Source organism: Sceloporus occidentalis, unplaced genomic scaffold (genome assembly GCF_023333645.1).
Source record: "Sceloporus occidentalis isolate IW3139 unplaced genomic scaffold, rSceOcc1.0.p SCAF_8, whole genome shotgun sequence".
Lineage (NCBI taxonomy): Eukaryota > Metazoa > Chordata > Lepidosauria > Squamata > Phrynosomatidae > Sceloporus > Sceloporus occidentalis.
In genome coordinates, this window is record NW_028316988.1 from 40,687,662 (window position 1) to 40,702,786 (window position 15,125).

Below are 15,125 nucleotides of genomic sequence, written 5' to 3' on the forward strand. Positions count from 1 at the left end.
GCTGCTGGAACTGCTCCAGAGGAGGCTCTCTTGGGCCCTCCAGGGAAGGCGGTGCAGCGTGGCGTGGCGTGGCGTGGCGTGGCGTGGCATGCCATGGCATGGTAGCCTGGGTCAGCCTGCCCTCCCCCCTCCAGGTGCCAGTCCTGCCTGAGGCCCCTTTGCTGCTGGTGGCCTCCGCGAGGTCTGAGGAGAAATAACTCACTGAGTAGGAGAGTTATCATCAAGTCTTAACATTTTTATTTCTTTACTGGGTTAAACAAGGAGTAGAGAAAACCCCTGGTCCAAAATACAACAGAACTGAAAGCATTACAGGTACAGAGACTATTGAAACACAGAGAGTAGGAGGATAATAGTTTAATACAACTGAATTATAGCATGGGGTTGTTGTTGTTGTTGTTGGGTTTTTTCTTCTTTTTTTGTCAAACCATCTTGGAAAATAAATGTAATAGGAACTAGTGCAAAAAAGTCCTAAACATGAAGCACAGTGTATAAAATGGCATAAGAAAACTGCCCCCTCAAAGGACACGGTCGCTTCCTTGTGACGGAAGGCAGGGAGGAGAAGAGGGGAAGAGAAGAAAGAGGGGAGAAAGAGGGAAAGAAACAGAAACCAGCGGTGGTGGGCTGGAGGGCGAGGGATAGAAAGGAGATGGAAAAGGCTGGCTCTGGCAATGGGCCCTCTGGCCTCCCCCTCACCACTGCTCCCCACTGCCCAGGAGGCCCCCACGAATCCTGGCCCCTGCATGCTCCAGTGTCCAGGGGGAACTGTCAGGCAAAGGCCATCGGATGTTTGTACCCCATGGAAGAAAGCTGGCGCCTCTGATACTGGGGGCGCCCGTGCCATGGCAGCATTGCGCAGGGCCATGCAAGGACCCCCTTGTGCCCATGAGGCCTTGGTCTCAAACGTCTCCCTCTCTGGACCATTAGTTTATGTCTTCAGACAGCATGGGAATGGGGGAGGTTTGCCCCATTGGAGTGGGGTCTGGTGGACTGAGCCCTAACCCTCCTCTATGGGGGGAAGAGGGGCTGGGGGGGGGCACCCACTCAGCAGAGGTGGGGGAACTGGGGCAGTGGGACTCCTGCTCTGAGACGCTGGGAAGAGGATCAGACCCCCCCCCCCATTCCCTCTGCTGTTCAGGTAATAACTGGCTTTAGATAAAGGCCTAAAACTGGACTTAGTTGGGCCTTAGCATCAGAGTCCAGGTCCAGGTCCATGGGGTGGGGCTCTGTGGGGATTTTCTTGTTCCTGTTTGCTGCTTAGGGGAGCCTGGGACTCTTCCTGAGCTCACAGGGGACTTCTCCTGCCATGGGGAGCAGTCAGAGGGGAAACGAAGTTTGGGTGCACAGAGCGTGGGTGGCCTTCTAACCTCTGACCCTCAAAACACTACAGAACCTGAGTGAACATGCCAAGCGCTGCTCAGGCCACTCCAGACATTGCAGACAGGCAAGCAAATAGGCCAGGCTGCAAACAGATGGGATCCCAGCAGCAGAAGCCCGGGGCCCCTGTGATCCTGGTGCAAAGGTGGGGACCCAGCTGCATTCGTGGAAGAGGTACAAGCTGTAACATGGTGGATGTAAAAATGGAGAAATGCCTGCTCTTTTTTGCAGAGGCAGTGTGTGTATGTATGTGTGTGTGCATATCAGTGTGCCCTATCCCTTCCTCTGCCCAACGGAAAAAGCTGGCCAAGATCTGCATCAAGTAACTTTATCCTCACCAAGTTATGGCTCAGTTGTGCAACACCACCTCATTACAAAGTTGTGTCACTACACAACCAAATACAGATTGCACATGGATGCACAATGTGCAAAGATGCACAACCATGAGCTCAATGGACATGCACAATGATGAACTCCAGCGCCATATGCATGACTCCACATTCATAACCTTCTATCAAATCTGGTTACAAGATGTCTGCATAGGGGAACTTTTGAACCCGCAAGGCATCAGCAGGAGGTGCTGGGCATGGAGTTCCAAAAATATATAAGTGCCAAACCAGAGGTAGGAGCTGCTCCCCACAATGAGACACCCTGCTCCTGCCTTACTACAGTCAAGCAGAGCAGATAAGCGGAAGGGCCTGATTTCTTCCAGGGTCACAGGCATCCCCTGCCAGGAACTGGAAAGGTCTGACCTGAACACCCCCCCAAGGCAACTGAGGACACCCCCACAAGGACTCAGCCTCAGCACAGCCTCCTTTCCATCACCACCACTATCACCAACGGGTGTGTATGTGGGCCCTTTGATGAAAAAGCAAAGGGGGGGGGGGAGGGAGAGGCTGGGGTGCAAACTGGTTTTTCCCCTGGGATCGTGACTGGGGGCCACTGGGCTGCCTGTGATGAGGATGGACCTCCTCAGCTCACAGCCTGCCTTTGAGACTTTGGGGACCTTTTCCCAAAGACCCCTGGGTTCACTGCCCACACATTCAGTGGCCTCTTTGGTCTGGAAAGGGTGAGGAGTGAAGGAGGCTGGGCATTTTGGGGAGGGGTAGTAGTGGGTAGGGCTCTGGGGATTTTACCTCTAGCCCAGCAAAATCACATACCACCTTCTGGGAAAAGTAACAAGGAGGCTCCTTCTGGGGCCTGAGGACATGCTTGGGTCAAGACTTTGCTGAACTCTGGCTGCATGACCTTTTGCTGAGGCTCAGGAAAGGCCACTGGCCCATCAGCCCCCAACCGCCCCCCTCTTGCTGTGCAAGTGGGCAATCTTTGTGCTCCTTTCCAGCCCCCCCCCTCACAGTCACCATGCACACAGCTGCATACTGGGCATGGGGACAGAACCATAGAGAGGCCAGGTCAGTTCTCCTGGAGCCATGGGGCATTGGGGGAAGGAGAAAAGGAGAGATGCACCTTATTCTACCTTTATGAAAAAGACCAAGCAAGTGGGGAGCTTTGCTGGCTGGGTGTGGGTTTTGTTGCCCAAGCCCTGGAACAAAGGAGGCATCTCCATGTCAGGAGGAGGGGGGCTGGTTGTCCGGGAGGGTGTGTCCCCTGGGTCCCTGCCAGGCTCTCCTTCTCCCAGGGGGGCTTACTGTCCCTGGGAAGCACTTAAGCACCACTTCCCCATGGATGCACATGCAAAGATGCACAACCATGAGCTCAGTGAACATGCACAATAACCCAAACTCTGCTCTGTCAGTTTTGCTGAGCAAGCGCCTCCCAGTTGGGGCAAAGGAATGGAAATGCCATTCAGAAGCATGTTGTTGTCAGCCCTGCCCCACTGCTTCTCAAGGACCCCATTGGTCTTCTGCTGTCCACTGATCTCAGCCAGCAGCTGCTGGGGAAGCAGGACCCCCTGTCCTAACTGAGACCCCCATAGAGTCACAGCAGCCAGTCAGGGGAGCTACAGCCACTAGGTAGTAGGAGAAAGAGCTACCTTGGCATCTCTCTCCCAGAGTCTTCATGCCAGGGACCTTTGCGCTTGTTCCTCCTTGAGGGGGAGGGTTGCTCTGAGGGTCAGTGCTGAAGGAGACCTGTGGCTCCCACCACACTCCAGGCATCTCAGTAAGGGGAGAAGGGCCTTGAAATGCCCTGGGGGGCTAGTGAGGAAGGTAGGACTAGGCAAAGGTGGAAGCTCACAGACACCCTCCAGGTAGGAACCAAACCAAACTGTCTAGAGAATCTGGGAGCACCTAGGATGCTCATCCAGAGAATTATGAAAATCTTGCAATATCACTTCATTAGTATTACGGGCCATACTGGACATCATGTCATAACCTTCCTTGCATTTAATGTGCACTTAAAAATGCAAATAGCAGCTGCAGGGGCAGGTGGGTGTCGGGGAAGATGGAGAGAGGGTTTTTAAAAACTCTGCTCCTGCAGCAGTCCTGGCAAACACTTCTTTGAAGCTGCTATTTGCACTGAAGGGAAAATTCCCCCAATGGCCAAGAATCTGTAAAGTGGGGTGAGGAACCAGGAACATAACCTAGAGTGAGCAGCAGAACCGAATCAGCTGCTTGCTGTCTGCTCAGGGGTTGGGGTGGGGTGGGGTGGGGTGGGTTGGGGGTCTCTCACACGGAGAGCCAACAGAGAAGACAGACTCCCTCTCTTCAGGAATTCAGCCCTTGGGGTAGCCAGGAGATCCAGGATGCCTAAGCCAGGTCTCAGAGCCCTTCTAGATCCTGACCCAGAGACTGGAGAGGCTGGTTCAGATATCTCAGTGAGGGAGGGTCCCCCTCAGGGCCTCAAATGTGGGGAGACAGAGAGTGATGGAGGGGCGGAGAGGAGGCGGAGAAGGAGAAGGGGCATTAAGTGGACTTGGTGGAGGGGAGGACACAAGAGAAGCCCCTCACTCCCTCCTTCCTGCCTTTTCTGTTGCCCCAAGGAAGGCAAGTCACCTGGTATGGGACTGCAGGTCATGGTTGCCCATAAAATCAAGCACAACAAGGAAAGCGGCCCTCCAGCTCATGTGCCACAGGCCACAGACTCTCCCAGAAGGCAGCCCCTCCTCTGCTGCCGTCGCCGCCACCGCGCTTCCCCTCCAGCCCCCTCCTCTTTGCCTTGGCCCCCTGGGCCCTTCCTGAGGCCGAGGGCTCTCCCAGGGCCCCTGTGGACCACAGCTCTTCGGTCCTTGCAAAGAGCTTTTTGGGGCCAGCCAGCCGGCCAGGTGGACTCCTGCTCCTGGCCTGGGCCGCCTCCCTCTGGAGATCTGGCACTTCGGCCCCCATGGGCCTCCCTGGCTGCATCTGGCACCATTGCCGCCACATTTTGGCGGGAGAAGAGCAGCAGGTGCCGCTGCTTGAGGATTTTCGCTGCCCCCTTGTGGGGGAGGACGCGTCTCTGTCACTCCTCTCGCACTCGGCTCTCCTCTGGGGCTGGCAGGGCCTCCAGGTTCAGTCCCCCGCTGGCTGCGGGCCCCCCGCCACCATGGATGCTTGAGAAGGACACCATGGTGTGCAGAAGCATCAGGACCAGGACACAGAGCCGGATCTTGCTGTGGCTGAGCCGGTACCCTGCGGAGACTGGCAGCAGGGAGGGGTGGGGGCTGTACTGGGGGTGGTGCTGCTGGGGGTGATGGTACAGGTGGTAGTGCTGCTGCTGCTGGTGGTGGCGGCGGTGAGGATGGCGGGGGATGTCCTGGCTTCCCTGGAAGGGCTCTGAGTCCATGGAGGATGCATTGTAGTCATGCGCCGGCTGGTGGCCACAGGAGTCCCATGGGATGTCGCAGCACCTGGCCTCCTGGTCGGGCACTTGGCTCTCCAGCAGCCCTGGGGCCAGGCAGCAGAGGAAACACAGGGGCAAAGGGATGGGGGTCAGAGCGTCAGATGGGGTGCTAGCCAGGGCCACAGCACACTTCCCCACAACCCCCCCCCAAAAGCCCCTGTCCCTTTGCTCATGGGCCTTGATCTTCTTCACTGCTCACTGAAGGGCTTAGGGGCTGCCCCAGTGGGTCATGCCCAGCCGGGCACAAATGGCTTCCTTTTCTGGGGGACAGCAGGACCAGGGGCCTTGCAGCTGGGTGTTCTTGGGACACTCCTTGTTGGGACAGCTGCCTGCTACTGAGGAAGGGAGGCCTGGCCCCACATTGGCAAGATCCCCCCTTTGGCCTCTGAGGCAGAAAGGCAGGCTGTCTGGCCCCAGGGGTGCAGCCCAGCTTCCTTGGTGGACTAGGACTGACAAAGCAGCTTTGTCCAAAGAGAGGCAGAGCGGGGTCCCATGGCTGCTGTGTTTTCCCCGTGCCCATGGGTGTGGGGCAGGTGGCACGTGCAGCCCTCCTGAAGTGCCCTCCTAGAGCCTGTTGTATTCCCATGAGGGCCCTCCAAGTACGTCCATCCCCCCCACCTGGCCCCCTCCCGCCTCCTGGGTCCTCACCTGTGCAGATGAAGCCCGGCAGCCCCCCGTAGATCAGCTCATCATTGTCGGGAAGGACGAAGGGGCACTTGGTCTGCACCTCCAGGCAGTATTGCTTGCAGGGAATCCGGCGAGGGCACTGCAGTTGTGTCACGTTAAAATACTCGGAGCACAGCCATGCCTTGTAGACAGCCTGGGAGAGAGGAGAAGACAGCAGTGCATCAGCAAACACCCCCAACAGTAGTAGCAATAGCAAGTACTTTTCTATACCGCTTATCAGTGCACTTAAGCACCCCTTAAGTGATTTACATGTGTAAGCTCATTGCCCCCAAGTTGGGTACTCATTTTAGTGTTCGCAGAAGGATGCCAATGATCCTGTGCCCCTGGCTGGTATTGAACTCACAACCTTGTGGTTTGTGAGTGTAGGCATTTAACCACTGCACCACCAGGGCTCCAAACTGACTCCTAGGCTGTTGCCATAGTGGAGCCCACCTTGCCAAAACTACAGCATGTCCAGTGACTTTTTTGGAATCACAGCATGAGCATTTGTACGCTGATGACACCCAAATATGCTTCTCTGTGTCTCCGACTGATGCAGCGACCAGGGATGGCATCTCTCCTCTAGATGCCTGTCTGGAGTCAGTAATGGGCTGTATGAGGGAAAACAGACTCAGACTGAATCCAAAGAAAACGGAAGTGCTTGTGATAGGTTCCCCGGGCCCAGGGATGGAGATTTGTCCACCTGTCCTGAATGGGGTCATGCTTCCCCTGAAGGACTCAGTTCGCAGTCTGGGGGTGCTTCTGGACTCGTCGCTCCACCTTACATCTCAGGTGGATGCGACAGTCAGGAACACCTGTTACCAGCTTCGGTTGATACGCCAGCTGCGACCCTTCCTGGGCCGGGGGGACCTTGAAACAGTGGTACACACTCTGGTAACCTCTCGGTTGGATTTCTGTAACGTGCTCTACATGGGGCAACCCTTGTACCACACCCGGAAGCTTCAATTAGTGCAGAACATGGCAGCCAGGCTGGTCACTGGATGTTCCAGGACCAGCCATATAACACCTGTTCTGCATGATCTACATTGGCTGCCTATTTGCTTCCGGGCGCAATACAACGTGTTGGTTATAACCTATAAAGCCCTAAATGGCTTGGGCCCAGGGTACTTGGAGGACCGCCTCTCCCCATATAATCCGCCCCCCACACTCAGGTCAGCCAGGAAGCAACTTTTGATGGTTCCACCTTCGAAACACTCTGTGACTGCACAGACGGCGTTTTCAATCTCAGCCCCGCAGTCATGGAACTTGCTTCCCAAAGAGCTCTGCTCGACCCCCTCCCTTGACCTTTTTAGGAAGAGACTCAAAACCTTTCTCTTCGAACTATCTTTCCCCCAATTGTTGTAATGCTTCCCTCCCCCCCCCCCCTTTGCACTTGCACTTTGGCTAGTTTTTGTATGGTTTTTAATTTGTGCTTTTAATTCTTGTTTTTTAATGTTGAATTGTTGTATATTGATGTTTATACTTATCGTTTGTTGTTATTAAGATGTTGATCTCAAGGAAAGGCGGGCTATAAATAAATGATTTATTAATTATTATTATTATTATTTGTGGCAAGAGCCAGGTGCTAAAATGTGAAAGCTCCTGCCTCCACTGATGGGTGGCTGCCTCAGGGGCCGCAGGCCCCGTATCACATGAAATCATGATGGAAATCCTGTGGTCTTGGTGTAAGCCCACACAACACAATGGCACTGACCCGGGTCAGCCTTTGCCAGAGTGTGCCCTCTCCCCCCCCCCCCCATGGGCCACATCCTGAAGAGGAAGGCTCTGGGCTAAGTCTACTGGGGCTTTCAGAGAGCTTTAAAGACATTTGCCTCCTGAGAAGCATCCAGTACTTTTAGAATTGCCCTTATCAAAGTCTGCCATGTGTTTTTGCTCAGAGGAAAAGGAACAGTGACAATCAATCAATGAAAATATTTTAATAACTACCAAATGCTTTCCCAGATGCCACCCCTAAGAGGCTGCCCAGGCACCAGGGGCAACAGGGCAGCGGTGCCCCTCCCACACTTGGGTTTTGGCGGATGTGGAAAACGCACACACAGACTCCCAAATGGTCATTTCTACACCCAAACTATTGACTGGTCAGTTGAGATGCTGGTCAGGAAGGGGCCTTCCCCACCGGACCCCCACCCCTTGTGCTCCATGGCTGGGGGGGGCAAGCATCACACATACCCCGACAGAGCAAGGAAGAGAGAGGGCGCTGCAGCCCCACACCAAGCCTGTTGGACCAGCTTGGGGTTTCTGCCAAGCCCCTCATTTCAGTGGCTGCCCTCACTCCTTGAGGAGAAACCTTGAGCGGCCCCTATCCTGCGTCCTGCTGCTGCAATTCCTGTGACAGAGTGACAGATTCATTTGCGGAAGAGGCTTTGGAAGATGAACCCCCAGCTTTAGAAAGTAAAGTGGAAGCTGCCCTCCGAGTACTTACTCACCAGGAACAGATGGCATGTCAAGAGAACTTTTTTACTCTACAGAGACAGAATCTACTCTAGTTCTGACTAAAACTGCCAACAGATGTGGAAAACAAAACAATGGCCCACAGATTGGCTGAATAGACATTGCAGTCCCCAAGAAAGGGGACACTGGGAACTGCAGTAACCCCAGGACCATTGCATTAATCTCCCATGCAAGCAAAGTGATGCTCAAAATTCTGCAACACATCTTTTCTCCCATATATGCAGCAAGAAGTGCCAGATGTCTAAGCTGGATTCAGGAAAGGAAAAGGCACTAGGGTCATGCAGCAAACATAGGTTGGATAACTAAAGAATTTCAAAAGAAAACCAGCCTGTAGCAAAGTCTTTGATTGTGCAGATCATGAAAAACGGTGGGTTGCTCTTAAAGACATGGATATGCCACAACATTCGATGGTCCCCATGTTCTAACCTGGAATGGTTACTGAAGAAAGTCACAGAAGAAAGTGCAAAGCCAGGTTTACAGTGGGGCATTAAGAAAACACAAATAATGACCAGAGATTACTTATGTAACTTTACATTAGACAACAGAGACCTTGAAATAGTTCAAGACCTTCCATATTCAGTCATTAGTCAGAATGCAGACTGCAGTTAAGAAATCAGGAAAAAACTAGGCCTGCCTGAATGTCCCTCCAAACTATCTGTACCAAGAACAGCAACATCTTATCAAATTGCAGCCCTATGACTAACGTAATTGATTCCGTGTATGAGTTTAACACCTTTACAAGATGAAGAAGCCAGTGGCATTTCGAAAGCTCGCAACATGTATTTTGTGCATTTGAGTGGCCCAATAAAGATATCACTGTTTTGTGGATTTTAGAAGTTATTACACTTTGCTCCCCGGCCGACACGGCTGCCTCTGGATATGTCCATTTGTATGGCTTCAGTATGGAACTGGTCATGTATGTGCAGGAAAGGGGGCAGGTGGCGAGGCTGGGGCTGGGGCAGAGCTTGCTAGGACCAGGCCCTGGGGGTGCTTTGCACCAGCAGACGGCCTCCAAATCCCGGGAGACTCTCCTGGATGGACATGACCCTCCCATCGGATAAAAGTGCTGGGGAAACTGCAACTAAAAAGGAAAACAACAACCGGTGTGTGTGTGTGTCAGTCACCTGCTGGTTACTCCTGGCATAGGGCTGTTCACCTGGGTGTCGGGTGCCACCGTGCGGCGGGTCTGCCCTAGGCTGCTGGCAATCGCTCAGGGAGAACCACCCCCAGGTTTGCAAAGCCTGAAACAATCACCTTCCTTTGTGGCCACAGGAGACACATCAGTCGGTGGGAAGAAGGTGTTTTTAAAAACAACACATCTCTTTCAACATCTTCATCAATGACTTGGATGACAAAATTGGGGGCATATTCATTTGCAGATGACACCAAATTAGGAGGAGTAGCTAATACTCCAGAGGAAAGGATCAACATTCAAAATGACTTGAATAGATTTGAAAGCTGGGCCAAAGCTAACAAAATGAAATTCAACACGGAGAAATATAAGGTACTGCACTTAGGGCAGAAAAATGAAATGCACAGATATAGTTTTATGGGGGACACCTGGCTGAATGAGACTAAATGTGAAAGGGATCTAGGAGTCCAAGTAGACCATAAGTTGAACATGAGTCAACAGTGCGATGCGGAAGCTAAAAAGGCCAATGCAATTTTAGGCTGCATCAATAGAAGTATAGGGTCTAGATCAAGAGAAGTAATAGTGCCACTGTATTCTGCTCTGGTCAGGCCCCACCTGGAATATTGTGTCCAGTTCTGGGCACCACAATTCAAAAAGGACGTTGAGAAACTGGAGCCATGTGTCCAAAGGAGGGCGACTGAAATGGTGAAAGGTCTGGAAACCATGAAATCCTATGAGGTACGACTCAGGGAGCTGGGGATGTTTAGCCTGGAGAAGAGAAGGCTAAGAGGTGATATGATGATAGCCCTGTTTAAATATTTGAAAGGATGTCATACTGAGGATGGAGCAAGCTTGTTTTCTGCTGCTCCAGAGACTAGGACCCAATGGAGTAATGGATGCAAGCTCCAGGAAAAGAGATTCCAGCTCAACATTCGGAGGAACTTCCTGAGAGTAAGGGCTCTTTGACAGAGGAATACACTCCTTCCTCAGAGATTATAGTGGAGTCTCCTTCCTTGGAGGTCTTCAAACGGAGGCTGGATGGCCATCTGTCAATGGGGATGCTTTGATTTGGATTTCCTGCATGGCAGAATGGGGTTGGACTGGATGGCCCTTGCGGTCTCTTCCAACTCTATGATTCTATGATTCCTAAACAATGCCCCATGCTGCTCCCAGTGTACTGGTAAAAACACACCAGCATAGTTCTACTGGATCTCACCATTGTGCAAGTGATGCTAAACTGCCCCCCCCCATTGCCTGATAGCCCTTTGCCCCCCAAGTCAAAAGTGAGGGGTGGGTGTGTGTGAGTGTCGGAGGGAAGAAAGGCTGCTCTGAGGAAGTATGCTTCCTTCCACAACTATCTTTACATCAGACTGGTGGCCCAGCAGGATCTGGACTGGTGGGCAACACAGGAACAGGATTGTGAATCCAGTTTGGGTCTGGGTCCACTCTGCCAAGGCACCGAGGGGGTCCAGGGCCTTGGCCCTCTTCCCTCACCCCCCATTTACTCATTGACTGTCCAGCTGTCAATGGCCGCTCTGAGGCCAGAGCACCAGGCTTCCACCACAAGGAAGAGCCGGTGGCCACAGGACCAGGCAGGTTGCCACAGTCACTCTGTTGGGGACGGGGGGGGGGGGGCTTTATGTTCCGTGTGGCTGGGGTCCCATGTGCATCTGGGCCGGGTTTTGGGTCATTGCACAAGACCTCATGCACAATCTATGATCGTATTTGTCCAGCTTGTAGGAAGAAAACATCATACAAAGAGCAGAAAAAACAGGAGCGAAGATATGAGGAAGAAACGTCAACAACTTAAGACATATGGACAGCACTGAAATACTAGCAGGAAACATCCAAGATCTGGAACACTATACTAAGGAAAGTCAAAGAAGAAAGTGCAAAGGCAGGCTTAATACTGAACAGAAAGAAAAGACAAAGAATGACCCCAGAGGATTCAATCTAGACAATGAGGAAACCGAAAGAGTAAAAGGATTCCTGTACCTTGGGTCAAACACAGATCAGAAAGAAGACTGCAGTCAAGAAATGAGAAGACTAGGGATGGGGAGGGCAGCAATGAAAGAACTAGAAAGACCCTAAAGCGTAAAGGCATACAATGGAGCCCTAAAGTCAGAAGCATCCAGGTACTCCCTTCGCCATCTGCGGATGTGAGAGCTGCAGAGTGAGGAAAGCGGATGGGAAGAAAACCAGTTCATTTGAGCCGAGAGGCTGGAGAAGAGGCTGAGGCAGAAAGAGGAGCAAATGGGCCCTTGAGCAGACCAAGCCCCAAACCTTCCTGGAGGCCAAGCTGGTGAAACGGAGGCTGTTGCACTTTGGCCACGTCAGGAGAAGGCATGAGTCCTTGGGGCTGTTCGACAGAGGAAGACTCTTCCTCCACCGAGAGTGGAGGAGCCTCCTTTCTTGGAGGGCCATCTCTCAATGGGATGCTTTGACTGAGAGTTCCTGCATGGCAGAAGGGGTTGGCCTGGGTCAGGGCTCTTCTTGGGGTCTCTTCCGACTCTATGATCCTATGACTCTACGAATAACGCTGGGAATTGTGGAGGGAAGTAGAAAGAGGGGCAGATGGACAGACTCCATCAGGGAGGCCATGGGCCTGAATTAGCAGGGCCTGAGCAGAGCAGCGGAGGACAAGGGCTTTTGGAGACGTTTCATGCCCAGGGTCTCTTTCCTTGAGCCAGGATCAACCGGAGGGCAGTCAACAACGACCAGGACCTCTCCAAGGTGCTGCTTTGCTAAGGGCTTTGGTCGCCTTGCGAGGCTTCCCTGGCAAAACCTGGGCTCACGGTCTGCAGGGGGCTTCCATGCTGGTCGCAGGGTTGGGAGGATGGGCAGGCGAGTGTGAACACTGGTGCAAACAGGGCCAGCCCCCCCCCCCCGGGGGCACACACGTCTCTTCAGTGCTTGCATCTCTGGTCAAGAGACACAGAGGCCTCTTGCAGGGGGCTGTCTTCCTCCTTCTGACACCCCTAGTAGTGGTAGTAGTAGTAGGAGGAGGAGCAGCAGCAGCGGATTCGTTGGAGTCAGAGGAGTGGCGGCAAGGACCCCCAGCCCCCCCCCCCCCCCCCACACACACCCCATAGGTTCCCACGCTTTCTGAACCAAGGCTCTGCCACACTAAGCCTTCCCTAGCTCAGAAAAGTATTCCCTCACCTGCCCTGACTTGGAAGGAAGCCCCATTGCCTACAAGTGCGGGGCTTTCTAGGCCGCGGGGTGGGAGGGGGTGTCCCAAGGGGCCCTCCCTCCTTCCCTGCTCCAGACTGCAGGGACACGCCTGAAGAGAGCCCCACGGAGCCCCCAGGACGCCCGCGCTTCCCGGCTGCTTAGCTGGGACCATTCCTGAGGGGCGCGGGGGAAGGGGGCGTTCAGCGGCGGCGGCGGCGGCTCTTCGGTCACTTCCTCTTCCCAGGGAACTCTGGGAGCTGTAGTTGGGGAGGGGGAGGATCGCCATGGCGCGGGAGGGGGCCGCGGAGGGGCTGAAGCAGGGGGCGCCTGCCTCGAGGGGGGAAGGCGGGGAAGGCGGGGTGGGGGGCGCCCCTTGCCCTCTCCTTGCTCCAAGGGGGAGGGTGGTCGTCGGGGGGGGGCAAGGCACGGGAGCCCCTGGTCCCCCCCTCTCTCTCTGTGCCCCTCTCCCCTTCTCCGTCCCTCCCTGGGGCCCTGCTTGCCTTGCACTGTCCGAGGCAGGAGCGGACGGAGTAGTCCTCGGCCTGCAGGTACTTGTCCAGGAGGAGCTCGAACTCGAGGTACTTCTCTCGGGCGTGTTGGTCCAGGCGCTGGAAGGCCTCCAGGCAGGAGCCGCAGGCCTCGCCGTGCCTGGCCGCCCAGTCCGCCCTCAGCCGCCCGAGACTGCAGTCCAGGCCCTCGGCCCCGGCCAGCCCCGCCACCAGGTCCCACAGCGAGTAGCCCCGGCAGAAGGGCAGCCGGAAGGCCGACAGGTGCTCCGAGGCCCAGGAGCCCCACGAGGAGGAAGAGGACCACGGGCCCAGCGCCACCGGACCCACCGCCGCCGCCGCCTCCGCCAGACCCCGACCCCCGCCGCCGCCGCCGCCGCACACCGCCTCGGCCTCCAGGGCGCCCGAGGGGGGCTCCCGGGGCTCCGGCCAGGGCCCAGCCAGGCTCCCGTTCCCTCCGGCCTCCTCCTGGCGATCCTCCCAGGCCCAGGCGGCCAGGGCCCTCCGCTTCCCTCTGGCCAGATGGGCTCCGGAGGCGGCGGCGGCGGGGCAGAGGTGGTCGGCCAGGAGGGCGGCGAGGAGGAGGAGGAGGAGGAAGAGGCGGCAGCGGGGCTCCTGGGAAGGGCTGGGCCGGGGGTCGGGGGGCATCTTCCTCCCGCTGCCTCCCCTCGGGCCCCCCTCGCCGGCAGGGTCACCTGCCCCCTCCGCCTCCCCTTCCTCTTCCTCGGCCTCTTCCTCTCCCTCCGGGCCGGAGGCGGAGGAGGCATGGCGGCGTCGGCCGGGGCCCGGGCCTGGGCCTGGGCCTGGGCAGCATGGCTCTCCCGGCGGGCCTCGGCGGGGTTTCCGCGTGGCCCGGGGCTGCCTCAGGGCCTGCTGGCCGCCCTCCTCCTCTTCCTCCTCCTCCTCCACCGCCGACCTTCCTCCGCAGGCGCTGGCGCCCAGCCTCCTCCTCCTCCTCGGCCTGCTCCCGCTCCTTCTGCTGCTGCTGCTGCTGCCTCGGCGGGGCTGCTAAGGGCTCCCGCTGTTATTGCTGCTGCTGCTGCTGCTGCTGCTGCTGCCTCCTCCTCCTCCGCCGAAGCCGGGCAGGGCATCGTGCTCCCCCGCCTCCGCCGCCGCCCCTCACCATGGCCGAGGGCCCAGGACAGGCCACGCCGCTCCCGCCACCATCCCCAGCTGGGCGGGCTCCTCCGGGGCGAGGGCGAGGGAGGCCTCGGCGGCCCTTCCTGCCTGCCTGCCTGCCTGTCTTCCTCCGGAGCCTGAGCCTGAGCCCCGGCGGAAGGGCAGCTGGGCCGAGCTCCGGCGCGCTCCCGACCCCCTCTCTGTCTCTGTCTCTCGGCGCAGCAAGGGCCGCTGGGCGCGCCTCTTCCTCCTCCTCTTCCTTCCTTCCTTCCTTCCTTCCTTCCTTCCTTCCTTCCTTCTTTCCTTCCTTCCTCCCTCCCTGGGCCTGAGGCCCTCCTCTTCCTGGAGGGGCCTCTGCGCGGCCAGAGGAGAAAGCGCGCCCCCGACCCTCCTCGCGCCCGGGAAGAGGAAGAGGAAGAGGAAGAGGAAGAGGAAGGAGCCCCGTCGGAGAGGAGGCCCGGCCAGGCCGGAGCAGGGCTGGGTGCTGAAGGACAGCTCCGGGAGGGTCCGGAGGAGCCTCGCTGGGCCCGGCTGCCCGCTGGCTCGCCTGCTGCTGGGCCCCCTCTGCCCTGCCCTGCCCTTCTCCCGCCCTGAGGCCGGAGGAAGGTTTAGGAAGAGCCCAAAGGCAGGGGGCGCCCCAAACCCCGGAGGCCCAGCGAGGCTCCCGAGGGGAAGCCGTGGGGCAGAGACCCAGAGGAAAGCTCCCGCGGCCCGGGCCCTTCCCCAGGGACTCTCGGCGGCTGCGAGGCCGCCCCTCTCCTCCGCAGAGGAAGGGCCGGGGCTTCCGGCGGAGCGGAGGGAGGGTCCGGGGGGGGCAGTGGCCGGAGTCCGGTCCCAGGGGCCTCAGGCGGAGGGCAGAACGACAGGGACCCGGCCCCGCCAGCCTCCCAAGCCCCAGAGTT

General features: G+C 56.6%; 1 protein-coding gene across 1 annotated transcript; it reads right to left on the reverse strand.

Annotated features, from left to right (window-relative positions):
- Nucleotides 1-227: 227 nt before the first annotated feature.
- LOC149308731 (NALCN channel auxiliary factor 2-like) lies at nt 228-14,514 on the reverse strand. The gene is made up of 3 exons (XM_089536376.1): nt 13,099-14,514; nt 5,803-5,974; nt 228-5,198 (listed from the first exon to the last, which is right to left on the reverse strand). The coding sequence occupies exons 1-3, from the start codon at nt 13,750-13,752 to the stop codon at nt 4,774-4,776; spliced, it is 1,251 nt and encodes a 416-aa protein (XP_089392502.1). The 5' UTR covers nt 13,753-14,514; the 3' UTR covers nt 228-4,773.
- Nucleotides 14,515-15,125: the final 611 nt, after the last annotated feature.